At 36.4% G+C, this 24,107-nt stretch overlaps 8 protein-coding genes across 8 annotated transcripts; 5 read left to right on the top strand and 3 right to left on the bottom strand.

Annotated features, from left to right (window-relative positions):
- Nucleotides 1-2,779: 2,779 nt before the first annotated feature.
- B0P05DRAFT_444389 (uncharacterized protein) lies at nt 2,780-3,019 on the top strand (the record flags this gene model as incomplete). The annotated part of the gene is made up of 1 exon (XM_051573784.1): nt 2,780-3,019. A coding segment is annotated over one exon (240 nt), but the record flags the coding sequence as incomplete, so codon positions are not given.
- A 6,702-nt stretch (nt 3,020-9,721) lies between these two features.
- B0P05DRAFT_545139 (FYVE zinc finger-domain-containing protein) lies at nt 9,722-11,455 on the bottom strand. Its single transcript, XM_051578607.1, has 3 exons — nt 10,324-11,455; nt 10,077-10,267; nt 9,722-10,023 (listed from the first exon to the last, which is right to left on the bottom strand). Exons 1-3 carry the CDS (start codon nt 11,368-11,370, stop codon nt 9,876-9,878), a joined length of 1,386 nt encoding a protein of 461 aa, XP_051434007.1. The 5' UTR covers nt 11,371-11,455; the 3' UTR covers nt 9,722-9,875.
- A 1,268-nt stretch (nt 11,456-12,723) lies between these two features.
- On the top strand, nt 12,724-14,250 carry B0P05DRAFT_604317 (WD40-repeat-containing domain protein). Its single transcript, XM_051583319.1, has 4 exons — nt 12,724-12,963; nt 13,018-13,146; nt 13,191-13,358; nt 13,402-14,250. The coding sequence occupies exons 1-4, from the start codon at nt 12,760-12,762 to the stop codon at nt 14,200-14,202; spliced, it is 1,302 nt and encodes a 433-aa protein (XP_051434008.1). The 5' UTR covers nt 12,724-12,759; the 3' UTR covers nt 14,203-14,250.
- Nucleotides 14,208-15,891, bottom strand: B0P05DRAFT_572275 (uncharacterized protein; the record flags this gene model as incomplete). Its single annotated transcript, XM_051581430.1, has 3 exons — nt 14,208-14,264; nt 14,308-14,557; nt 14,609-15,891. 3 exons carry the CDS (start codon nt 15,889-15,891, stop codon nt 14,208-14,210), a joined length of 1,590 nt encoding a protein of 529 aa, XP_051434009.1.
- A 580-nt stretch (nt 15,892-16,471) lies between these two features.
- On the top strand, nt 16,472-18,476 carry B0P05DRAFT_545150 (Spo11/DNA topoisomerase VI subunit A). Its single transcript, XM_051578608.1, has 11 exons — nt 16,472-16,865; nt 16,909-17,048; nt 17,099-17,220; nt 17,268-17,321; nt 17,369-17,497; nt 17,546-17,623; nt 17,670-17,744; nt 17,799-17,939; nt 17,980-18,056; nt 18,101-18,277; nt 18,322-18,476. Exons 1-11 carry the CDS (start codon nt 16,480-16,482, stop codon nt 18,440-18,442), a joined length of 1,500 nt encoding a protein of 499 aa, XP_051434010.1. The 5' UTR covers nt 16,472-16,479; the 3' UTR covers nt 18,443-18,476.
- A 557-nt stretch (nt 18,477-19,033) lies between these two features.
- On the top strand, nt 19,034-21,034 carry B0P05DRAFT_545155 (uncharacterized protein). The gene is made up of 8 exons (XM_051578609.1): nt 19,034-19,209; nt 19,255-19,416; nt 19,512-19,742; nt 19,803-19,935; nt 19,985-20,199; nt 20,255-20,455; nt 20,498-20,776; nt 20,850-21,034. Exons 1-8 carry the CDS (start codon nt 19,068-19,070, stop codon nt 20,885-20,887), a joined length of 1,401 nt encoding a protein of 466 aa, XP_051434011.1. The 5' UTR covers nt 19,034-19,067; the 3' UTR covers nt 20,888-21,034.
- B0P05DRAFT_545169 (phosphoenolpyruvate carboxykinase [ATP]) lies at nt 20,891-23,228 on the top strand. Its single transcript, XM_051578610.1, has 7 exons — nt 20,891-20,952; nt 21,019-21,551; nt 21,596-21,863; nt 21,914-22,023; nt 22,069-22,177; nt 22,231-22,497; nt 22,542-23,228. Exons 2-7 carry the CDS (start codon nt 21,252-21,254, stop codon nt 23,159-23,161), a joined length of 1,674 nt encoding a protein of 557 aa, XP_051434012.1. The 5' UTR covers nt 20,891-20,952; nt 21,019-21,251; the 3' UTR covers nt 23,162-23,228.
- Nucleotides 23,229-24,014, bottom strand: B0P05DRAFT_545178 (uncharacterized protein). The gene is made up of 6 exons (XM_051578611.1): nt 23,940-24,014; nt 23,725-23,874; nt 23,615-23,683; nt 23,459-23,570; nt 23,318-23,415; nt 23,229-23,271 (listed from the first exon to the last, which is right to left on the bottom strand). The coding sequence occupies exons 1-6, from the start codon at nt 23,940-23,942 to the stop codon at nt 23,236-23,238; spliced, it is 468 nt and encodes a 155-aa protein (XP_051434013.1). The 5' UTR covers nt 23,943-24,014; the 3' UTR covers nt 23,229-23,235.
- Between the last annotated feature and the right edge of the window lie 93 nt (nt 24,015-24,107).

A 24,107-nucleotide genomic window follows, 5' to 3' on the forward strand; every position in this document is an offset into this window, starting at 1 on the left:
TGGCATAAGAAATGACAGAAGAGAGTTTTCAGAAAATACGATGGATTTATTAAAAATTCAAACTCAGGAAGCTTTTTGAACGTCTTCATCCTCTTCTTTAGGTTCTTTAACCACGCATTGCGTCTAAAAATTCTTCACAGTATTCCTTCAACTTGTCAATGCAGGCTTTTTAGATTGAAAGGAGACTTTCTTCAAAATTCTTCTAAGCCCAGTCTTAAGTTTTTTCTTTAACTTTACAGCTGTCTCATTTAGGTCTGGATAAAAAGCTATTGGATTTTTTACCATTGACCAAGCCTTTTCAATTGATTATAGCTCACAATAATAAGGCATTGTAATTGATAGCTTGTGGTTGCATTTTCCGGTAATATAATAGCAAGCGTAGACAGGCGAGACGTTAGAGTTTTTGACTTTTTCTAAAAGTGCCTGCTTTTTCATTTTTTGGAAGGCACTCGCTTCCTCTTCCAAATACCTTTTACAAGCTGACCATTGTTTTACTGCTTCCTTTTTGTCTGCCGCAGTTGACATAGGATTGGTTCGGTGCTTGCGGTAAGATGCATCATCCATATGCATGATACAGCTTCCATAAGTTATCAGAGACTGGCAAAAGTTTTCAAATAATTACTCAAACTCCTCTGCTGTGAAGTTACCATGGTAATCGGCATTCAAATTCTTATTTCCTTTTACTGACCATATAGCCACGATATCATCAATCATTGCTGTATTACACCTTTTGTTCTTTTTAAATACAACAGAGCTAGCAAACATGACCATCGTTGGCTTTCTCCCACCTTCATTGAAAAAGGTATCAACTGGAACCCAAGTCTTAGCTGTATGATAATCAAGATGGCAATATGATTTAACAAGGGATACTTCAAGCTGTATGGATTGGCAACTACCATTAAAATTTTGAAGGCGTTGATTAACGTAAACGTAACGACAGCTTTCATTTGCAGGAGAATCATGGTTGATGTTTTTCCTGTTATCTTTCATATTCAAGGTATAAAGGTCTCTAAGAGAAATTGATTTGAAACATCGATTTGGCACGAGCTTTTCAGTGTTGTTGCTATAGTTTTTACGGTGTTTGAGCATCCGGTTCTGTTGTTTTCTTCAACAACCTTTTGAAAGGCGGAACTATATTCCAGATCAAATTGACGAGGTGGGCGAGTTAAAGGTTTTTTTTTTTTTTTTTTTTTTGGAAGGTTACAACTTCATATTGTGCATATGAATTGCTTTTTGCGAAGCATAGACTGTTATGTCTAAAAGTCTCTGAAAGAGTTTTTGGGAGTTTATCGATTGCATATTTCTTCCATCAGTGGAAGAAATCTTTCATTTTTGATGGAAGTTTTCTGCATTCAATGGATTTTTTTTCTACAGCTTACGCTGTAGTGATAACTTTACAAAAAAAGGTAGCTGAAGCGATGGAAAAAATCATAGAAAGACTTGCACAAGAAACATTTTCAAAAATAATAAAAATATTAACAGGTATGCCGACATGGCAAGTATGCCATTTGCGTACTCAAAAAAATTTTTTGAAAAATAATAAAAACTAGCACTTAAAATAAAACCACTATTGTAAAATAAATCAAAAATATTTCTTGTAATGACAAAAAAAAAAGTAAATTTTTCAATTTTTTTGCTTAAAATTTTAAAAAAACTTGTTTTCCAATCTTTTTGTTTTAAATTAAAAATCGAGTCTACCGGATAGTAATTTCAGTGTTTTAGTTTGGGGAAGAAATTGCAGGCTGGTAGACTCGATTTTTAATTTAAAACAAAAAGATTGGAAAACAAGTTTTTTTAAAATTTTAAGCAAAAAAATTGAAAAATTTACTTTTTTTTTTGTCATTACAAGAAATATTTTTGATTTATTTTACAATAGTGGTTTTATTTTAAGTGCTAGTTTTTATTATTTTTCAAAAAATTTTTTTTGAGTACGCAAATGGCATACTTGCCATGTCGGCATACCTGTTAGCGACATTTTAAAATCCTGAATATTCTGGAGTTGATGTTTTTTTTAATGAATCCATTACACTCAACGAAGAGTAAGCTACAGCCGTATACCATAGAGGACACTGAATCTCGTAAAATTGAAGAAGCTATGCTATGTATAGATCATTCAGTACTATGTTGGTTGCCCTTTAGTTCGCTGGCAGATGAAGGCAACAAACTCCTGGCACTAAGAACCTTAGAGGTTTTAGGAAATGGGTTAAATGCACTCTGGCGATACCATCACAAATGTGTTTTTGACAAGGGGTTAACAGCAATTGTTAGTGTCGTTTTAATATTTCTTTTATAATTCAAACCTCAAAACTAAAATAATAGGCTTCGCAAATTCCTTTCGTAATATTAATATTTTTGCACATGTATTCTTGTGCAAAGCTTTGATGGATGTCATATAATGCTCTCCTGAAGAAAATGTTGATAATTTGTTCACCGTGTTGGCTAGGGTGTAATAAAAGATGTGCGATAAAGCGACGGTTTCGTGAATAGATGTTTCAATTTGGAGTAAGTTTGCTCTTGGCAATGCCGCTGCTTTGTTTTGAAATGTTTGAAGTAATTCGGCTACATTTGAGAAAGCAAAACTATCGTCTTCCTCCACCACGTCCAGTGCTCGAAGAGTAATTGTAGGTAAAGGCCAAGAGCAACTGCCTTCCACATCATCATGCCTTTAGATAAAATTGGAAGGCGTGAAGGATCTGCCTATGGTCCACCGGCAGAATGGATAGATTTGCTGCAAACTTCGTTTTATAAGTGCTTTTGCAATGATAAACAGATAACATGGCAAGGTTCAAATGCGTCTTCTATCATTGATTACGTATATTACTGTAATAGATTGCAGACGAATATAGAGAGCGTTGAACAGACGTTTGTTTCTCGTTCTTGGACAAATCATTCTCTGCTAGTTGTTAACTTTAACTTGAACAAAGAAAGCACTAGAGGCCCAGGTGCATGGAAGGCAAATCCAAACTTAGCGAAAAAGAAAGAGTTTAGGCAACAATTAGCTGCTTTCTTGGATACGCTAGTTCTGCAACTCCAGAATCAGAGAAAACATTACACTGCTCAGAGAAATTGGGACTGGATTAAAGCTGAAGTCAAACTATTTACCAAATCATTTCAATTGGAGACAGTCACTTGGAGAAAAAAACAGATTAAACGGTTACAACGTAGACGTAACAAAATCCTTCGGCATCAGAAACATCGTGGTATAGTGGATTGGACACTACCCATAGTAGAGAAACAATTGGGAGCTTTGCAAGAGGAAGCTGCTGAAATAGACGCTCTGAGAGCGGGAAAGCGTTGGCGAGAAAAAGGCGAGAAGTCTCCAGGCTTTCTAAACAGGTTGATCAAAGTACGAACACATCAAAAATCAGTAGGCGATCTACGAGATCCTGTCAGTGGTGAACTTTGTGGAGATCAAGAGGCTAAAGAGAAAATAGTACAACAATTCTACTCTAACTTATATACTCCGGACCCTCCCAATTACCATGCTATGAACAGATTGATTGCTAAAATTCCTGACAATGTGAAATTGAATGATAGTCAAAGAGACACCATGATGCTGAGTATTTCTATGAATGAAATATTTGAAGAGTCCAAGCGAACTCCAAGACAAAGTAGCCCTGGCACCGATGGTCTTCCATATGAAACTTTGAATCTTATCATGAAACATCCTAGTATTCACACATTGATTACAGATGTATATAATGATAGTTTAGCTGGTAGTCTTCCAATGTCATGGAATGAATCATTGATGGTATTACTACCTAAGAAAGGCAACCTATCCGACATGAAGAACTATAGACCAATCACACTGGCTAACACGGACTATAAAATCTTTACAAGGATACTAAACCGCCGTATAATGATGATTGCTCCACAATTGATTACTCAATTTCAATTGGGTTTCATACCAGGGCGATTTATCGCAGAAAATGGATTGATAGTCCAAACCATTATGGAAGACGCACAAGCCAGAGTACAGCAAGATACGACTAAGGGCAGAAGTAGTGACCATGATTTAGCGCTTTTACTTGATCAAGAGAAAACATACGATCGGGTACACCTCATATATTTTAAAAGAGTGCTGATAGGCTACGGGTTCCCGGAAGTGATTGCCGATACAATACACAAATTGCTCTCAAAAAAACAAGATCAAAATCAATGTTAATGGGTTCTTTATCAAAGAAATCAAGAAATGAAAAGGATTAAAACAAGGCGATCCACTATCACCAGTTTTATATAACTTGACATTTGATCTATTTCTACGCTCGATTATACAAGATGGGTGGGGGGGGGGGTTCAAAGGATATCAGTTTCGACAACAAACACCAAGGCCTGACTCTTCCTCCTCTGCTCCTATAGAAACTAAAATTCTTTGCTACGCAGATGATGCTTTAGTATTTATACATGATCCGAATGATCTTGCAATACTGCAAAGACATATATCAACGTATTGTAGCGCATCAGATGCAAAAATCAACTTTAACAAGATTAAAGCTCTATCTTTATCTGGTACAAACCCCTGGCTATTTTGGCATAGGTATCTTCTACCACTACAGATACAGCGCATTCAGTCTTCCATGGATGCACAACCTATTGTGTACTTAGGTTTTCCATTAATTCAGTCAGTTGCACAAAGACAAAATTATTTTGAAACCTTTTTGGCAAAGATGAAATCTGCCTGCTTGATACATTCTGTCCGTTCCTTGTCAGTACTAGGCCGGGCCACGGTAGTTAGCACCTTAGTATTATCCAAATGTTGGTATCTTCTTCGGGTAACGCCGTTTACGAAGACTGAGATTTCTCGAATCCGGTCTTTAGCACAGCAGTTCCTAAACTCCAAAATCTTTCCGAAAATTGCTTGGCCAACTTGGACTCTACCGAAAGAAGATGGTGGTGTAGGGGTCCTTGATCCGTTATTGCAAAGAGACGCTCTTTATAGTCGCTGGGTCTTTCCTCTGTTGAATCGCTCTATCAACGCACACTGGTATCATATACTCACAAGACACATCCAAAATATCTCCGGACATTATGAGGTAGCTATTCCTTTGCTCTTTCCTTTGGCTAGACACAATAGAACCTCTCACTTTGGGTGCGGTAAACGTATTTCAACAATTGATCTATTTTATGCCTCAATAGATCGCTTGCCTCGAGATTTTGACCAGATGACACTAGCTCACCAAGCATGTCTTAGTTTGCCGATGAAGGTCGTCTTACAATCTTTAAGACCACGACTTCCGTCATTGCCGAAAAGGATTCAATTTATCCCAGTTCAAGCATTTATGCTTTTCAACCACGATCTTAAGCTAATCCATTGGAAGCATCCGGATCATATTCCGCAAGAGCTTCAAAAATTCTACTTTCAGATCACCCGAGGGCTAGAAAGTAACAAGTACCAATTCTTTCCTTTCTTTGCCAAACACTGCCAACCTCCTACTATAGAGGTATTGCCTACTTTACCGTCCTCACCACCTTTATCTTTTGTTCCGTTTGTCAACTCTTTCCAATTTGTGACCCTGACTGGATCAATCACCCGGGTATCGACAAAGGAGTTTCGGTTAACTTGCCAGAGTGCTACATCTGCTCCAGAGCGCCTACGAGCTATCTCTAGTAACTTTTGGACTGATTTCTGGAGCTGGTCTCTGCTGCCAATTGCTCGTAATATGATATACCGATTCCTGGTTTCCAAACTACCCACAAGACAACTTCTTCACTATATACTTCCTGAGAAGTTCCCCTCACCTCTTTGTACCATTTGCTCAATTCATCTGGAAAGTGAACAACACCTCCTGTTCTATTGCCTACCAAAGAGGTTTTTTTGGAACAATCTCATCTTCGAATTTCTTTGGCCTACGACCACTGTCGAAGATGTTATTCAAGCACTGGTTACACTAAACTTCACTAGAATAGATTACTCGCAAAAAAAATTTAACCGTTGTTGACATTATCATTACAGCAGTATCACAAGTTTGGAAAGCACACTGGAGATTTGTCATGGACAACGTAACTTTTGATGCCTACTCCACTCTACAACAAACACGTACTGCTCTACAACTGCTTGCAGATGAAAAGCAAGTACACACAAGACTGTAATTCTTCTCGTATTTTTTTCCATTAATAACAGTGGCATATCTTTTATTTTATTCTGCTTAGTTTGCTTTCAGCATAATTGTATAATATAATTCAGTATGAATTGCGCCCGCCTCTTGAGTGCCATTAGGGTAACTTTACGCGGAGCAATAATAAAAATCTTTAAAAAAAAAAGAAGGCGTGAATTCTATACTACCTAGGGTAAAAACTGTGCATTAATTGCATGGGGCAGAGTTTTAACTGAAATTTGGTTGTCGAGTTTGCTGTTTGTTCCTTTAGTACATCTTCTGCGCAATCTGGGCAAGAACCTTGTGTGTCTAACCGGGCTCTAAGCTGTTTCCTTTCCAACTAATGTAGCGTAAGATCACTTGTCCGTTTCCAATTGTTGAGATTTTCCATTGAATTGATTTTATATTGCGATAGATAACAAGAAATGATGCTCTGGTAGTGATCTATGGTATACTATTTGTCTAATAGTTTATGATGCTCAGCAAATGTCTTGCATGTGAGGCTGTCCTTGTTATTTATACACCATTGGGCATCACTCGCGACGATCTTTTGTCTTTTTTGTCCTTTGCTCATCAGATCAGTGGGAAAAAGAGTAAAAGAACTTGAATGTTGAAATCTCAGTGGTATCAGCTCTGTTACGTAGTGATTGAGTTTAAATAGAAACAACTGTAGTAGATTGAGCAATCAAACCTATAGGTATAATTTTAGGGAAGTATACTTATTATGCTGGTCTTGGTAGTTCGACAACAAGATGTGTTTTGTGAAAAGAGAATCGAAAGAGGTAATAAACAAATATGTATCTGCATCAATAGGCGTAATGCTACTGATATGGTTGCGAGAAATCATTCATCAAAGCTTAAGTTTAATCAACTCTTGTTCTGAGAAACAACGAAGAAGATAATCATCAAGAAGTAGGTTCGTTTGTTTTTTTTTCTTTGCGTTACACTATCTTCCCATCACATTCATACCACTATACGCTTAATCGACAATATGACCAAACAATACTAAGCTGTGATTGAAGCAAATAGTGACTATATCAAATATTAGTCTTTTCTCTTTTTTTGTCAAGTAAACAAACTAAGCCTTTATTCTACGCGGTTTACAGTGCTAATCTATTATGTTTCGGGGAACTTGTTGAAGTATAGAAAGCCTACAATTCTTGTTTGATTTCAAAAAGCATTAAAAGATATCCAACCATTTTTTGAAATATGATTAAGGATTTTCACCACGCATACGCAAAAAATATGTGAAAGAAATATGTTTGGCAAACACGGTAAGTCATAAGAAGCATAAAGAATAATTTCCTTTTTAGACAAAAACGATAAAAAAAAGCTTCTCTTATTTAGACATTACTGCAAAATCTCGTCAACACTTTTGAAATAACACAAACAGCAAGAAAGAAAAGAGGAAAAAAAACCATCAAGGAAGAACGTCATGTTCAAGTGTTTATATATTAGACAAATATTTGTCACGCTTCCATCCATGCTTTTACAAAGTTCAGAGCTATTTTATAATCTAGACCATTTCAATGTCTCTTTAATTTATAATAATTTGCTCCTCAATTCAAGCAAATATGTGTGTCTTTAAAAATGAGATCAACTCTTTTGGGTGTACAGTCATAAGGAAGAATAAAAACCCATTCAAATTGATAATTATCGATTTTCGGCAAGCAACTTTGTGTTCAGTTGTAACTCAAAGAGCTGTGCACTTACTTTTTACGGAGTCTTCTTATAGATGGAGCGATTTATCGAGCGATAAAGTTCGGTTCATATTTTCTTTAATGTAGGACACACGAACCAAATATCAGCAAGATCCAATTTAAAGGGACATTACGTTGAAAAAAAAAAACATATTGTCTATCATAAAAGTAAGATCGATCAAAATACCGAGCCCTTTTTTATTTCTTTTGCCAGACTTCAATTAATTTAGAACCAAGAAAAAAAAACTAGAGGAGATCACCCGATAAATCAAGTGCACATTTTGTGCCTGGGGCTTGTAATCAGATTCTGTTGATCGCATTTAGTTCGATTGCCAGAAAATCTCTATTTCTAGATAAAGAATGATGATATTCATTGTTCATAGATGTCTTTGAAGAGTCAAATTTGATTTAGTCAGTAAAAAAAGAAAGCGACGCCAAGGTCTTTTAGGATATTGTATTCAGTGAGTTTGACATAGAACAACAATCTCTATTAAACAAAAGTTAGAGATGCCATACACTGTACGTGTTCTATCTTTCTTTCTTTCTTTCTTTTTTTCTTTGAGGAAAAAAATAGCCCCTGACAGCATAAAGACAACAGTTCTGAGAATATCCTTGAATTCCTGAAGATATTCTTTTTTTTCTTTTATTTTTGTAAAGGTGTAAAACTCTTCTTATATATTGACAGCTTCCAAACTATGAGAGCAATTTTACTAATACATATATATGGGTGCTGTAAATTTAATATGAGCAGTTTCAGAAAGCTCAAGTTATGCGATAAGGGAAACAAGTTTTTAAAATTAATTAGACGTGCCTTGTCAAGATCTACGAGCTTGGTCATGGCGTGATTTTGATATTTGTTTGTTGCACATAAATAGGATAGGGCAGAGAAGCAAGGATAAAATAGAGGCTAAATTACATGAAATCAAACTTATTTTCATGCACTGAAAGCAGAAATATATCAAGAAATTCGATGAGAAAAGAGAAGAAGGCCCTCTTTCTCCTTTTCATGACAGACATGTTGCTAATGAGCTCTCCGAGCTTTCGATAACACGGTGACGTTTATTTGTTTTGATTTCCATGCTTCGTGCAAAATGAGTCAGGTACGGTTAAACTCCGCAAAGTAGGCATATACGCAACTTCCACCATCCAGAAAGCCTTTTGTTTGCAAAGAAACATATGAAAGTATACTTTTTAGTCTAAAAGAAAGATGAAAACTAAATTTGCTTAATTCAAATAGTCTTTTATGGGCTTATGAAATCAAAAGAGTTTAAAGAAGTATTACTTGACTTTTTGAACTGAAAAAAGAAACTGTGATAATTATAGTTCATGATATAATCTTTGTTTCATGTTTTAATAAGTGATTAAATGCTCAATTTCAGTATAGAGATAGGTAACGGAAGACGTCAAACCTTGAAATCCGATCAGAGCGATTTGTTTATATTGAATTCATACGATACAAAGTGGCTTTTTTCAGAACAAAAAGTAGTTCCTTTGCTAGTACATATCTTTGTGCCTTGTAAAACTTGTTTGGTAAAAAACTATTTTCTAACCATAAGCATATTGCTAGTTTGTACTGGGTTGAAGCCGCAGTGAATTATTTAGATCTTCAGCCCCATTCTGTCATTTTGAACTATACAGAGAACTAATCATGAGCGTTTCAAACCTAATTAATTATTCAATTATCTGACAGTGTATCACTAATCATAGTATTGTATGTGTCTCCTGAATTGTATCAAACCAATAGTTTGGTTAGTCATACTCTACGTAACAAAAGAACCTTCTATTCACATTATTTGTATAAAGTGATACACTAATTCAAGGATTTCAGTATACATATATATGTACATGTTGCATACAAACAAAGTGAAGCATTTTGGAGGGAAAGCTCTAATGTACAAAAAGGTTATTTCCCTTTTCCCCCTTGCATTATAATAATGAAAAAATGAAAATTTATTAATACAAATACTTTTTTAAAATGACATATTTTGGTTATTTTTAGGAGGGTATGTAAAAATGAATGAATGAGATATGTAGAGAGATTATCCCAAGGATCTGCTATGTACATGTAGGCATAATCAAGTTAAGAATAAGGTGCAAGAGAATCACCAGCTAATCCATAGAAGCAATGATCACACACACGGGAAAAAGTAGGTTTATCGGCAGGACGAGTAGGTGTGAATAATGGTAATCGATTACCACTATGTGTGCTACAATAGATATGGCCGCAGCTAAACAAAAAAAATGAGTACACGCCCAAGTCAACTCTTATTTGTTTCTTTACCTTCTGCAGTGGTGTTTACGTTGAAAGAAACCAAACGTATTCTTGCAACCGTCATGTTGACATGCTTGTACTTGGCTATCTTCTTGCCATTGATCTGAAGGCTTAAGAACAAATTTTTCTTTACGGTCCGTATATGTCAAATCAAGAGAGTATCTATGTTGATGAATGCCCTTGTTGTCATGGCTTAAAACCTATAACAAAGAATTAAGTTTGTTGTCTCACAAAAACGCCATTGATATAAACTTACTCTTTTGGGTATTAATAATGCTTCAGTTGTAGTACAAACGCCTTGAACTGAGAAAACCGTGTTGAGTTCGTTCTTGTCAGGTGTTTGCTTGATGACAATTTGTGTTGTTGTTGGTTTAGGAGTTGCTAGTGACTTAAATACGCTTGAAACAAATGTATCTTTTGGCTTGTCCATGGAGTTTTCTTGCTGTTCTGAGAAGGTCTTTTCTTTAGGTTCCAGGCACAAAGCCTCAAGCTTGTTTAAGAGTTCTTGCTGCTGTACGATCAAGGCTTTACATTCTTGAATCTTGTTACTACGGATAGAGGAAGAGCGTTTTCTGTTGACATCTTTGTGTTCTAATGAAGATGTGGAAGATGCATAAGAATACGCAGAAGATGCAGAAGACAACAAGTTACTCGAGAGATTTTGTATTTGGTTTGCATAGCTTGTCATGCTTGAATTCAAGTCTTGAATGATGATTTCTTTTGTTGTCAATACAGAAGAAGAGGAAGTATGTTTGGAAGGAAGAATATCATCTGAAAGTGTTGTTGTTACTGAGGATGCTGAAGAAGTGATTTGCTCTTGCTCTTGTTTGGGCTGCACTCGGCAAGCAGCACACTTTCTTAAGTGATTCATAATTTCATCTTGCTTTTGCTGATTCAATTTGCCCTTTGCCTTTTCATCCAATCGGAGTTTAGCCGCAGCCGCCATAGCCTGTTTGTTTTCTTCTGTTGATGATCTTAGATTGCCAATGGACATTGTGCGTTGACGGGAAGGTAAAGTCTTTTTAGGATTGGTTGGCTTGAGCTGTTGATTGATGTTGACCATGCTATGTCTTCTTTTCAATGAATTCGTCTCTGTTTCAATTCGTTCTTTTTGCTGCAAAGCCTTTTGTTGCTTAATGATCTGTACAAAGTCATTGACTCTGACATCTTTTGAGATACTAGAAATAGTACCTCTTCGTATGGAGGGTCTACGATTGAACATGGGTGTATTGTTGAAAGTGACCATGCTTGAATTAGGCGAAGTCATGAGTAAATGAGAAGGTCGAATAGCGAATTCAGTCATAAAGAAAAAAAGAGAAAGTGAAAGAAATAAGCTTTGTTGGCCTTGCCTTTATATACTTTGAGACGGTTATGATATCATGTGTTTTAATAAGGGGCAAGAAAAGTGTTTCGAGATATATATATAAATGTTTGTATATTTAATCAAGTTTGTTAACCTACATGAAATAAATAATTGTCCTCTCCTCTTTTCCAGGTGTCTGCGCCTCCTTATTTCTTTTCTGTATTCTTTATTATTGATTGTTTCCTATTTTATGTAAAGTAATGAATTATGAAGAAACATCAAGGAATATTTGTGCTACTTTCGTGTACAGTAGCACAGAGCACAGTTCTTTCGGCTATCTAAACAGACCGGCAAAGTTTAATTAAATTATAAGCCTTTCTCTCCGCATAGAGATCAACAGACATGTTAGAATCCCTTGAATGCTTCATAGTTTGTGAAATAATTGAAAACTTGGGTGCATGACGAAAAAAAGTCATTTAGTAAGGAGATGAAACAAAAAGGAGCTTCATCACTTTCATTGAAAAAGAGACCAACTTGAACAAATTCAGACGTTTGTATAACCTTTCTTTTCTTCCATGAAACTCAAAGATATTCGGTCCGCAGATCTATTGTAATTCAGTCCAAATAATCATAAAATGGTAAATGTTGACACTCATTTATCGAGAAGACAATAGAGGAAGACGATCTATTTTGTATCATTTTGTCATTATTTCATTTTGTAAACTGACGTTATTTACAAACTTTATAATTTAGCCTGTTTCTTTGGGGCTAACACTTGTGCTATCAAACTAGTTTTATTCACGTCAAATGAAAACAAGGTTTATGTAGAATATAATGCCATGGCTTGCGATTTACAGTAGTTGGTTTCTTTATATCACATACAAGGGTAAAGTGTAATAACAATTGCGCAAGGCGTTTTTTTGTTATAGAAAATGTTTTCAGCAAATGCGTCATAAAAATCCAAACAGATTGACTGCATAGATTCCCCCCAAAGGAAAGCATCTGCCTGAATTTAGAACAAGCTTTGACTGCGGTGACAAGTATGGAAAAGAAAAGATCTATTTACCCCAGTTTTCACTTTTAAATAAAAGCTATTTATGTATCAATTGACAACAATCAGGACAAAGGTTTGATATTGATTCATTCTGATAATACATCTCACATAGAATTGTCTAGCAAATGGAAAATCGAAATTACAGGGAAATACATGTAAATCCAAATTTGGGTCTATGTATTTCTTATAAGGGACAAACCTACGGTGCATTTAAAGACATTTGTTATTGGTCAAAACGTACACAAAGGCCCCAAAACAACTCCGCATAATGAGAATAGCTCTATTTTTTTTTCCTTTCTTTTTGTTCCTCTCCCTTTCTTGACTATAATAACACTATGGACACGTCAAGAAATACGCACTATTCTTCTTACCCCTATCAGCAGTCAGCTCGACAAGACCTTGTCCAGCCTCCATCTAAAGAAATATACCAATACGACGCACCTTGGCAAACTTACGCCTTGGACTGGTGTAAGACACCTATTGAACAAAAAAGCTTTCGACTGGCTATTGGTAGCTTTATTGAAGACAACAACAATAAGGTAAAAATGAACTCTTTTTCAACTCTTATTCCTAATTCTTTACAAAAAAAATAGCTTCAAATCATTTCGCGCACAGATTTGTTAGATACGAATTTGCCTATAGACCAAAGAAATGATTTTACACCTGTAGCAGAAGCTGATTCTTATTATCCAATTACGAAAGTGTTATGGGAGCCTCGCAAGGTAGGTATGAATATAGTTCAATCTGATCTTAACCTTGTGCTTAGAATGATTCAAGAAGTAGTGATCTTTTGGCTACCACTGGTGACATTTTAAGAATTTGGGAATTAGTAGATGATCCAAGATATGGACAGAGTAACAATATCAATAGCTCAAGCAGAAATAATGCTGGCAAAAGTATGCAGCAGCTTGTGAAAAAGGCAGAATTAGTCAATGTAAGTATGTAGCTATCGTCTATAGACAACTCACACAGTTTAGATGAAACAATCAGACTTTTGTGCACCTCTAACATCCTTTGATTGGAATGAGACAGATCCATCACTTGTTGTTACCTCCAGTATTGACACAACTTGTACAGTCTGGAACGTCGAAACAAACCAAGCAAAAACACAGTTGATTGCGCATGACAGCGATGTTTATGACGTGGCGTTTATGCATGGCTCTGCAGACACATTTGCTAGTGTAGGTGCTGATGGCTCTGTACGACTGTTTGATTTACGTTCATTGGAACACTCGACTATATTATACGAGGCTCAGCCTACACCCAGTCACCATCGTAGCAATAGTGTTAATAACAACAACAAAAACAACAATACAGGCACTGTACCTTTATTGCGACTTCAATTCAGTCGAATGAACTCGAATTTGTTGGCTACATTTCATATGGACTCTTCTGTTGTTGAAATTCTCGATATTCGCTATCCAAGTGCTCCTGTTGCTGAACTATCTAAAAGCCATAGTGGCAGTATCAATTGTCTTGGCTGGTCTCCTACTGAATCAGGCCAAATTGCTACTGGTGGTGATGACTCTCAGGTGCTTGTATGGAATATCAATCAAGCAAGTAATGATAACCGAGCTTATTACCAACAGAATACACAACAGAGATACAGTCACCAGCCCCTCGATCCGTGCAAGATCCTCTTTTGGCTTATGTTGCTGATGCAGAAGTTAATTCTATCACTTGGAGTAAATCAGCACCAGAATGGATTGGTATTGGATTTGGTAAAACTATTCAAGCCCTTCGAGTGTAAGAAAAACAATGCTATTTATTATATGTAGGCAGATTATTGCTTGGATAGTTGTTTGATTTCATTGAAAAGATCATAGTATTCTATTATTTTCTAATAAAAGAATAAGCATATAATCATGTTGGTTATTACTTACATTTGTGTTGTTTTTTGTTCTTTTTAATTGTTCTTGAATAGTCTCTATTTCTGTTTGCAAGACTCTTTCTTTCCTTTGAAGTTCAATTATTTTCTTTTCGAGTGCATTGTAGATGGATTTAGCACGGTTATGAGGTATAGCAACATGTTCGTATTTGCTGTATTGTTTTTGGTGTTTAGCAAGTTCATCTTTAAAAGTATTGTAGAAATCAGCAATAAGACTTCTTGAAAATGGATCCAATACATCTTCACTATCATCTCTTATGAGTCTCTGGGGGGCTTTTAATTTCTCTTCTTCTTACCGTAATGGCTCCAATATTTCTTGGGCAACACTTTTTAAGCCTTGAATATGTAAAATTGACAGTTTTACTCTTCGATTGATAGGTACTTGGGATTTCTGTGTTCTTTTTTTGATGTCTTCAACATGCTCTAAGAATTCAGCTGTTTGTTCCAATGATATTTCTTCTTCAACATCTTGTATATCCATATCAACATCACCATCACCATCACCACCATAGTCACCATCATCCTCAAAAAAGAAGGAATCGTCTACCTGCATCTGTTCTGGTTCTTGTCTATTTTCTACAGTCATTTCTTTTTCATGAGAGCCAGTTTTCTCAACAGATGGTTGTTTATTGACAGAAGGAGATCCATAGACTGATTTGGAAGAAGATTGAGAAGATGCTCTTGAATGAGTCTTGTCAAGGTCTTTACCCACAGCTGGACTTGCTATAGGAGATCTATGAGAAGCAACACTTGCTGGTCTAGTTACAGAAGGTGGTTTGTGGGGGGAACTTGTACCTGCTGATCTGGTTACAGAGGGTGGTTTCGGAGGTGACTCGATGTCTTCCCGCAAGACTGTAGAAAGTGATTTGTGAGGTGATTCAGCACTTTCTAGCATGGTTCCAGAGGGTGATTTATGGGGTGATTCAATATCTCCTAGTTTGGTTACAGAGGGTGATTCATGTCGGGACCTTGCGCCTTCTGATATGACTGTGGATGGTGATCTATGAAAGGTAGCACTTGCTGGTCTGCTTACAGAGGGAGATTTGTGCGGAGATCCTGTGCCTTCTGATCTGGTTACAGAAGGTGGTTTGTGGGGGGATCCTGTGCCTTCTGGCCTAGCGACAAAAGGCGATTCATGCCGAGACCTTATGCCTTCTGATCTGGGTACAGAGGGAGATTTGTACAGAGATTCTGCGCCTTCTGATCTAGTTACAGAAGGTGATGTGTGAGGTGATTCAACGCCTTCTGGTCTAGGTGCAATGGGTGATCCATGTGGGGACCTTGCACCTTCTGATCTGCTTATTGAAGGTGGTGAGCGCGATGCAATAGTTATTGGTAAAGAAGCTGCTCGACGTGGCGATCTCAAGCCTTCAATGGATCTTGCTATAGAGGGAGATCTAAGACGCAAGATATCTGACTTTGGTGTTCCTACACGGCTAATACGAGGTGACTGAATGGGGTTTACATCAGAAGCATAGCTTATAACAGATCCAGAGCGTCGCCTCGCATTAGAAAGAGATACTTCGTCGTCTTCAAAAGGCCGTTTTCTAGGTAGCTTTTGAGGTTGATCGTCTTCCATCGTTGCTTTTCCATTGGATCTGGCAGGCGAGCTTTCACGAGAAGAACGCGAGACAGGATGGGGAGTAAATGGGGCAATATTGTGTTCAGATAAAAACTTGTTCCTGTTCTTGTCTGACGCAGTCTTGGAAGCCAGCTTTCCTCTGCTATATACGATGCTCTTTGTTGATCTGTTGCGCTTTTTTCATGAACCGAATGAGCTGGACTGGACTGCGAAGATTCTGAAGGCTGTGTATCGTTGATCTCTTGTGCCAATGTGCCTATGTTTATTGATGAGTGCTTTAGTTTTCAAATAGTATCAATACTTCTTATAATAGGCTTAAAAGGACGAACAGAATTGACATCAAAAGTACTAGAATAATAAAGTCAATATCATTAAAGAAGCACATAACCGCGTATGTCATTCAATCATCTTACGTGCCAGGCTTTCTTCTTTCAGCCAAACGACGTAAATGTCTTTCAGATAACATGTTGATAATAAAAGTAAAGAGAAAAAAAAAAGACTTTTCTCTTATTTTTTTGGCCCTATCAAATAAAATGCCTGTGTGACAAAGGAATAGTTTAACTCTTTTCTTTTCATTTCTCTATCATGTCCAATACACTAAATGATGAAGAGGATGAAAGAAGCTTCTTTGATTCTACATTGCCATCTTCTTGCCCTTCTTCCTCATTGTTGGATGAAATATGTCAATCTTATAAAGTACCAGACATCTTGGATCATCTTGTATTACTACCAGACACAAGCCAGAACTTACAGAGCAATGGCAATCGTCCTCTTCTTTCTGCTAATGCGACACATTCAGACTCTTCTTTAGCATCTCAGCAACAAACGGGAACTGTAGAAAAGTCTCGCGAGAAACTGATGTCAGAGATAGAAGAGACTATTATGCAAATGATCCATTCAATCATGGTAGGACAGCTGATTCATCTGCCGCTTCAGAGTAGAAGGTTGAGTGCGAGTCAGCCACAACAAAAGTATGTATGTGCTAACAAGCCATTGAGCTCATGGATTATATAGAAGGAGAAAGTCATTTAACAGATTAAGCTCACAAACCTATGGTAATGAAGAAGAAGGAGAAGAAGGAGAGGAAGATAGTCCAGAAGAAGACAGGAAAAGAATATTGTCTTTAAACAGCGGCAATTGTGCAAAAGCATTAGGTATCTTTTTTTTTTGTCTACACTATCTATATATTTATGCAATAATCTAGCTCGCTATATCAGTGTTCTTCAAATGATCTATGAAGCTATTTCATACAAGATTACAGTGACTAAAAGAGATATCTTTTACAGAGATGTGGTGTTGTTTGGAAAACAAGCTGTGGTAGATATTGTAGGTGATAAAGCAAATCCATGCCATCATTAATACTTTTTGTTTAGATTGTAGATGACATTTCATGCCATTACAATGTTCCAAGATCTTCTCTTAATGTGGTACGTTACACTGAACTATGCCAAATTGTTTCTGATGAGACATGTAGACTGCGGCCTCAAAAGGACTTATCTTTGGTCCAGTCAAAATCATATTAAAGAATGGCAAAGCGCTTGATTGTATGTCATTTTCTTCTCAAGAAGATACCAACTCTTTCTCGAGATTCTCTGATGAACAAGTAAATTTGAATACCATAGCATGAAGTAATAAACTGGCTTTGTTTTAGGGTACATTGATTCCGCCTATCAGCCAAGTAGCAGAAATTCAATCCAAGGCCAAATGCATGATTATAATAGAAAAAGAAGTAAGCCTATTATACGGGTAAATAGTGTCTCATTATATATATATAGGCTACATTCCGATACTTGGTCTCGATTGGATTCTGCCGTTCTTTACAACTGCAGCAAGACTGTATTCTAGTGACTGTAATCTATAAATACATATAAATACAGTTACACTTACTGTATTTGTCAATTTAGGGAAAAGGATATCCTGATTTATCAACTAGACAGCTTGTAAAGTACTTTTCTACACACTTTAGTACTAAACCTATCCTGGCTCTTATGGACAATGATCCACATGGTCTTGATATTTATGCTACTTATAAATGGGGCGCAAGAGTAAGTTGACGCATATGTGTTTATCCTCATGTCTTTTTAGGCTATGGCATTTGATGTCTTGAATTTAGCAGTAAACAATCTTGAATTGATTGGACTAAGGTGTCAAGATAGAGAAGAGTAGGTGATATATCCACCAATTCAGATACTGATATTCTCTCAAGTTTTCATATTCCTACTGAAAGTTGGATTCCTATGACAGATAGAGACAGATTGAAATGTACTGCCATGGTTCGCACTTGTAGCTTAGATGAAACACCCGGTGAAAGTCAGTTAGTTGAACGAGGCTGGAGAGACACAGTGGATATTCAGTTAACCTCTCAAGGACATCGAGAATACATGCAAGTATAGTCTATCTGCAATTATCTATTTAACCATTCTATAGCCATGAAATCTATAAGCTACTCGAGTCAGATCACAAGTGTGAACTTCAGGCGCTGAATGCTATAGGCCCATATGGTCTGAGTAACTATTTAACTAAAAAGCTCAGCAAATACTTGTCATAATGAAACATACTATAGAACAATAATTAACCTGAAACAAACAAAAAGTGTTGCTTTAAAACCATAAAAGGGAAAAGAGGATTGATTGCCCGGACGTCTTTAAGAGAAAGATGTGTGTATCATGCGTGCAAGATGCCATTCTGAAAAATGCTTGTTACATGAGTTTCCATCTTTAGATTCACTATGCATTTTGTACTACCATTTTGATCAAGAATATAGATCAAATCGTAATTGAATTATCTCTTTGACTACAAAGGAGATTCACTCTCACTCTCTGTCTTTCTCTTGTCCTTTATTTAATATACAGCGGATACGTACAATTCTGTCAACATCTCCTTCTTCTTTCTTTCCAAGATCATTAGCTGCCATATTTATAATACTTTTTATACATGATCATGCATGCTAAATGCACCTATTCTGTTGTCTTAACCAAGCCAAAAAAAAAACTCCTTCCTTCTCCTAGGACATCATGACATTACAATCCCTTTTGTCTCCTTATAGACGGCGTATTAAAAAAATGAAACTGAAAATAAAAAAAAACTCCTCCTTTTTTTAAGCTTTTTTTTTTATTACTCTTTCTTTCTTTCTTTCTTTACAGCACATTACTCTTCTTTATCGTCTTAGGAAAATGTATTCTCATCATCATTATAGTTACGATAATACGCCACGCGGAAGTGCCAATGCGCATTCACTTGGAAGACCTGCGTCAATGCCATCTCTCTATCACACATTGGCTTCACCTTCCTCTGCTACTTCGAATGAACATAACAGTAAGATTTATTTATTATCTATTTGTTAAACAAGCAAAACAATAGAAAGTCAGCATCGAGCAAGCTTGGACGGTAGTGTGTATCATGCGTCTATAGCAAATGCAAGTAACTGGCAAGAAATCAATCATAGTACTAGTTGGAATCATAATCATCCTCAAGAGAGTACTCCTCCATCATCTTTGAATACAGCCCCCGCTACAAATTCAGGTACGTAAGCCAAGAGTATAAAATTTTCATTCTAACCTTTTTACTGCAGGTAAATAAACATGTTGCATAAAAGCACTTTATTAAGAACAATATAGTCTATAATTACAATAGTAATAGCAACAATAACTATCATCATGCTTCTTCGAATAACAGCAATAATAGCAGCAATAATAACAGTTATTTGTATAACACGAACTCTGCTAGTGTACCTCAACCTCGCCATAACCTTGTTGCAAGACCCAAATTAACTACGACGTTATGGGAAGATGAAGGCACTATTTGCTACCAAGTAGATGCCAATGGTATTTGTGTAGCAAGGCGTCAGGGTAATGAACATTAAGAAAAAAAATTTGTTATTTATATATATATATATATTCTTTATGCAGATAATGACATGATCAATGGCACCAAGTTACTGAACGTAGCAGGCATGTCTCGTGGTAAGCGTGATGGAATTCTAAAAAACGAAAAAGGTCGTGTGGTAGTCAAAGTTGGAGCAATGCATTTAAAAGGCGTTTGGTAACTAAAAATACCTCCATCGTTACTCTCTCTAACCATGATTCCACAGGATCACATTTGCCAGAGCAAAATTATTGGCTGCACAATACAAAATTCAAGAAGTTTTGTATCCCTTGTTTGTAGATGATCCTGGAGTATTTCTTTATTCAACAACACTCCATAACCCCACAAACAGAATCAGTAGTTATCGATCATCTTTTGGAAATAGTTGGGATCGTCATAGCACTCATTTGAATGAGAATCCCTGTTCTCAACAACAATCAAGTAAGTTTCTTGTTCCTCCTTTTTTTTTGTTCTTCTTTAACTACCCCTATTTTAGACTATCGTAATGCAGGTTTTCAAAATTCATTGTTAAACCATAATAATGAAGACATGTTTCTGTTACCTTCTCAAGTGGATTACAATCATAAGGGAGGCCTAGTTGGCTATGGACATTCTTCTAATTATACAGATCAGAAATCACGTATCTATTTCTCTGAAGAGTTACTTGAAAAAGAAACAAACGATACTCATTTGTTTAGTAAGTATTGTATCCCATAGTTTTTGTATTGATCAGCAATAGACACCAAGACTCTATTACCAGGAACAGCAACACTTTCTTCGCCTACATCTTCAGAAGCAGGTAAATCTTCTGCGTTTCATGTATCTCCTTCGCGCCAAAGTGGAGAGTTTGAACCCAGTAATAATGAAAAAAGACAAAGTCTTGTTATGTCAACACCTCCCAAGATGACAAGTCCCCGCCATCACCCTTACATGTCGCCTGGAAAAGGTCTCAGTATTATGTCTTCTATGCAATCTTTCAGAAGCACAAATGATGCTGAATACAATGCACAAAATGACAGTAAGTTTGATTTATAAAATACAAAAAAAAAAAAAAAAAAAAAAAAAAAAAAAATACTTACTCATTTTGATAGCCTCTTCGGCTGCTGATAACAACAGACATCCATGGTAAATTACTGTTTTTCTTGTTATTTAATTTATATATACACCCTATAAACACATATACATATGTATGCACTTTAGGATTACTTTCTATATGAATATTATGAAATTTATTTAATTTTTTATATATAAAAAAAATACCTTTTCTTTTTTTGCATTTTATAATTTCATCCATTTGTTTGTCTATTATGCAGCCTAAATCTTCTTTATTTGTTTATCCAAAGTTTGTTTTTTCATTTAAACATATAGAGAGAGACTAGTAGTAATTATTCTCTCTAAACAACATCACGTGCAAGCCTGTATATAAAAAGAGTCGACTATTTCTCACCTGTATTTATCTTTCTCTCTCTCACACACCCTCCCTTTTTTCTAAAATGACTACTGGTCATCGTCCTGCTTCACCTGGTAGACCTGGCTCTTCAAGACCTGGTTCTCCAGGTGTTCATACAAAAGTAGAAGAAGATTTACATACTATGGCTGGTATTGATTATGACAAGGTCACTATCAAACACAATCCTTCTGTTGCTGTACTTTATGAAGAAGCATTGACACACGAATTGGGTACTGTCATTTCTTCCACTGGTGCTCTTTGTTCCTACTCTGGTAAAAAGACAGGCAGAAGTCCAAATGATAAGCGAATTGTAGAAGAAGATCAAACAGGTCAAGACATTTGGGTATGTTGCACTCATCTATGATCTGTCTTTAATATGTTGTATAGTGGGGTCCTGTGAATACGAAAATGAGTGAGCGCGTCTTCCTCATCAATCGTGAACGGGCTATTGATTACTTGAATACACATCCTCGTCTGTATGTGTTTGACGGTTTTGCTGGTTGGGATCCCAAGTATCGCAAGAAGATCAGAGTGATTGCCTCTAGAGCTTATCATATTCTCTTTATGCGTAACATGTTGATCAGACCTACAGAACAAGAACTTGAAGACTTTGGTACGCCTGATTTCACTATCTTTAATGCTGGTGAATTTCCTGGTACGTCAAACAATTTTTTTTTGTTTGTACATACTAACTTGAACTTCTAGCTAATCGTTATACTACTGGTATGACTTCAACCACTTCTATCTCAGTCAACTTTAAGCGTCATGAAATGGTAATCCTTGGTTCAGAATATGCAGGTGAAATGAAGAAAGGCGTAAGTCATGCTTTGTTTTGAATACCATCTTACGTTTTATGATAGGTCTTTACTGTCATGCATTATTTGATGCCCAAGGCTGGTGTTCTCTCGCTTCATTCTTCTGCTAATGAAGGGCCTGATGGGGATGTTTCTTTATTTTTCGGTTTATCAGGTTTATTGTTATGCAGCTGTATAAGTGGCGTGAGAAACTAACTTTATTTTTAGGCACTGGTAAAACCACTTTGAGTGCAGATCCAAACCGTAGTTTAATCGGCGACGATGAACACTGTTGGAGTGATACAGGCATTTTTAACATTGAAGGTGGATGTTATGCCAAATGTATTGACTTGAGTGCTGAAAAAGAACCTGAGATCTATAATGCTATTCGATTTGGTTCTGTGCTTGAAAATGTCGTATTGAATGAAGATACGCGTGAGGTTGATTATGCAGACGACTTCTTGACTGAAAATACTCGTTGTGCTTATCCGATTGGTAAGGTTATTCTCTATTTGACAGCGTATTAATCTCCTTGCTAGATTATATTCCTAATGCTAAAATTCCCTGTATGGGTGGCCATCCCAAGAATATTATCTTGTTAACATGCGATGCTTTTGGTGTCATTCCACCTGTTTCCAAACTTACACCTAGTCAAGTGATGTATCACTTTATTTCAGGTTATACAACCAAGGTCGCCGGTACTGAAGATGGTATTGTTGAACCCACACCTACATTTAGTGCTTGCTTTGGTGCTCCTTTCCTCGTCTTGCATCCTCAAAAGTATGCTACCATGTTAGCTCAAAAGATGAGTCAGCATGCAGCGGATGCATGGTTGATTAATACAGGTTGGATCTCTAATTCAGCTAAGAATGGTGGTAAACGTTGCCCTCTTAAGTACACCCGTGCTATTTTGGATGCTATCCATAGTGGCAAATTGGCTAATGCTCAATATGAGACTTATGAGATCTTTGATTTGGCTATCCCTACTGCTGTGAATGGTGTTCCTGACGAACTTCTTCATCCAAGAAAGGCTTGGCAAGGTCCTTCTGGAGAATTTGATACATCGCTCCATCATGTTGCTGAGATGTTTATCAAGAACTTCAAGACTTTCCAAGATGAAGCCAGTCCTGAGACTTGTAATGCTGGTCCTCATCTTTAATTTAGCGCGGGTAAATATCAAATATATTTATTTTCTTTGAAAAAAAATAATAATAATAAAAATAAGGGAACAATTTAAAACAAACTTTGTCCATTCACCTTGGAAGGTGTCTGCAGAGACAAGTTAACAACGAACAATGAAATAAAACTAGCTTACCATGATCTTTAAGAATTCTTCATAATTAATCAGACCATCACCATCAACATCGGCTGAGGCCATCATTTCCTCGACATCAGCATCTGTAACAGAATTACCTAAGAAAAAATAAGTGTTACGATAAAACAAATAAAAACTTACCAAACATAGCCACAGCACGTTTTAAATCATCACCATTGATTTGACCATCACCATCAGAATCTATCATTTCAAACACCTTAAGAACGCCTTCCTCAGCATTTGTTTCGTGTTGCTAGTAGAATAATGAGAACCCTACGTAAAAGCAGGAGGTGTTACCTTGGTCATTACAGCCAAAAAGTCTTCAAAATCGATCTTTCCATTTCCTTTTGCATCAGCAGCAGCAATCTAGAACACGCTTAGGAACATGATATCTTTTCTGTCTCTACCTGAGCATTGATTTCAGCATCAGTAACATCAATCTTGGCCATTTTATAGATTTGTTTTAATGTTTCTGCAGTCATGCCATTTCCTTTTGTAAGGGAATCAAACTTGGCTTGCAAGTGATTGATTTCAGCATCAGTAAGTGTTGATCCAGTCTATAGAATAAATAAATATAAATTCATTCATAGTCTCTCTTCTTTTTTTTTCTCTCCACACTTGCCATGATATATATAGAAAGGTAAATAAGAGAAAGAGAGTGGAGAAAGAATCTAGTTGAAAACACAACTTAAAAAAAAACCTCTTATGCGTCACATTATTTTAACAAACAAAATCATGTTATTTAAAAGAAATCAAAGAATTTAGATAAAAAGTAACACATATTATTGTT

This window comes from Gilbertella persicaria (assembly GCF_025201335.1).
Source record: "Gilbertella persicaria strain CBS 190.32 chromosome Unknown B0P05scaffold_24, whole genome shotgun sequence".
NCBI classification, from domain to species: domain Eukaryota; kingdom Fungi; phylum Mucoromycota; class Mucoromycetes; order Mucorales; family Choanephoraceae; genus Gilbertella; species Gilbertella persicaria.

Bases quoted from the DNA above. Each gene is read 5' to 3' on its own strand.
- B0P05DRAFT_545139 (XM_051578607.1), bottom strand. From the start codon at position 11,370: ATGACTGAATTCGCTATTCGACCTTCTCATTTACTCATGACTTCGCCT. The intron at 10,268-10,323 runs GTAAGTTTATAT...TCTTTGTTATAG, and splicing joins CATTATTAATACCCAAAAGA to GTTTTAAGCCATGACAACAA. The intron at 10,024-10,076 runs GTAAAGAAACAA...TTTTTTGTTTAG, and splicing joins CGTAAACACCACTGCAGAAG to CTGCGGCCATATCTATTGTA.
- B0P05DRAFT_604317 (XM_051583319.1), top strand. From the start codon at position 12,760: ATGGACACGTCAAGAAATACGCACTATTCTTCTTACCCCTATCAGCAG. The intron at 12,964-13,017 runs GTAAAAATGAAC...CAAAAAAAATAG, and splicing joins TTGAAGACAACAACAATAAG to CTTCAAATCATTTCGCGCAC. The intron at 13,147-13,190 runs GTAGGTATGAAT...CCTTGTGCTTAG, and splicing joins TGTTATGGGAGCCTCGCAAG to AATGATTCAAGAAGTAGTGA.
- B0P05DRAFT_545150 (XM_051578608.1), top strand. From the start codon at position 16,480: ATGTCCAATACACTAAATGATGAAGAGGATGAAAGAAGCTTCTTTGAT. The intron at 16,866-16,908 runs GTATGTATGTGC...TGGATTATATAG, and splicing joins GCGAGTCAGCCACAACAAAA to AAGGAGAAAGTCATTTAACA. The intron at 17,498-17,545 runs GTAAATTTGAAT...GCTTTGTTTTAG, and splicing joins CGAGATTCTCTGATGAACAA to GGTACATTGATTCCGCCTAT.
- B0P05DRAFT_545155 (XM_051578609.1), top strand. From the start codon at position 19,068: ATGTATTCTCATCATCATTATAGTTACGATAATACGCCACGCGGAAGT. The intron at 19,417-19,511 runs GTACGTAAGCCA...AGAACAATATAG, and splicing joins AGCCCCCGCTACAAATTCAG to TCTATAATTACAATAGTAAT. The intron at 19,743-19,802 runs GTAATGAACATT...TTCTTTATGCAG, and splicing joins TTGTGTAGCAAGGCGTCAGG to ATAATGACATGATCAATGGC.
- B0P05DRAFT_545169 (XM_051578610.1), top strand. From the start codon at position 21,252: ATGACTACTGGTCATCGTCCTGCTTCACCTGGTAGACCTGGCTCTTCA. The intron at 21,552-21,595 runs GTATGTTGCACT...TATGTTGTATAG, and splicing joins AAACAGGTCAAGACATTTGG to TGGGGTCCTGTGAATACGAA. The intron at 21,864-21,913 runs GTACGTCAAACA...TTGAACTTCTAG, and splicing joins TAATGCTGGTGAATTTCCTG to CTAATCGTTATACTACTGGT.
- B0P05DRAFT_545178 (XM_051578611.1), bottom strand. The intron at 23,571-23,614 runs GTAACACCTCCT...TTATTCTACTAG, and splicing joins TTTTGGCTGTAATGACCAAG to CAACACGAAACAAATGCTGA. The intron at 23,416-23,458 runs GTAAGTTTTTAT...ATTTTTTCTTAG, and splicing joins ACGTGCTGTGGCTATGTTTG to GTAATTCTGTTACAGATGCT.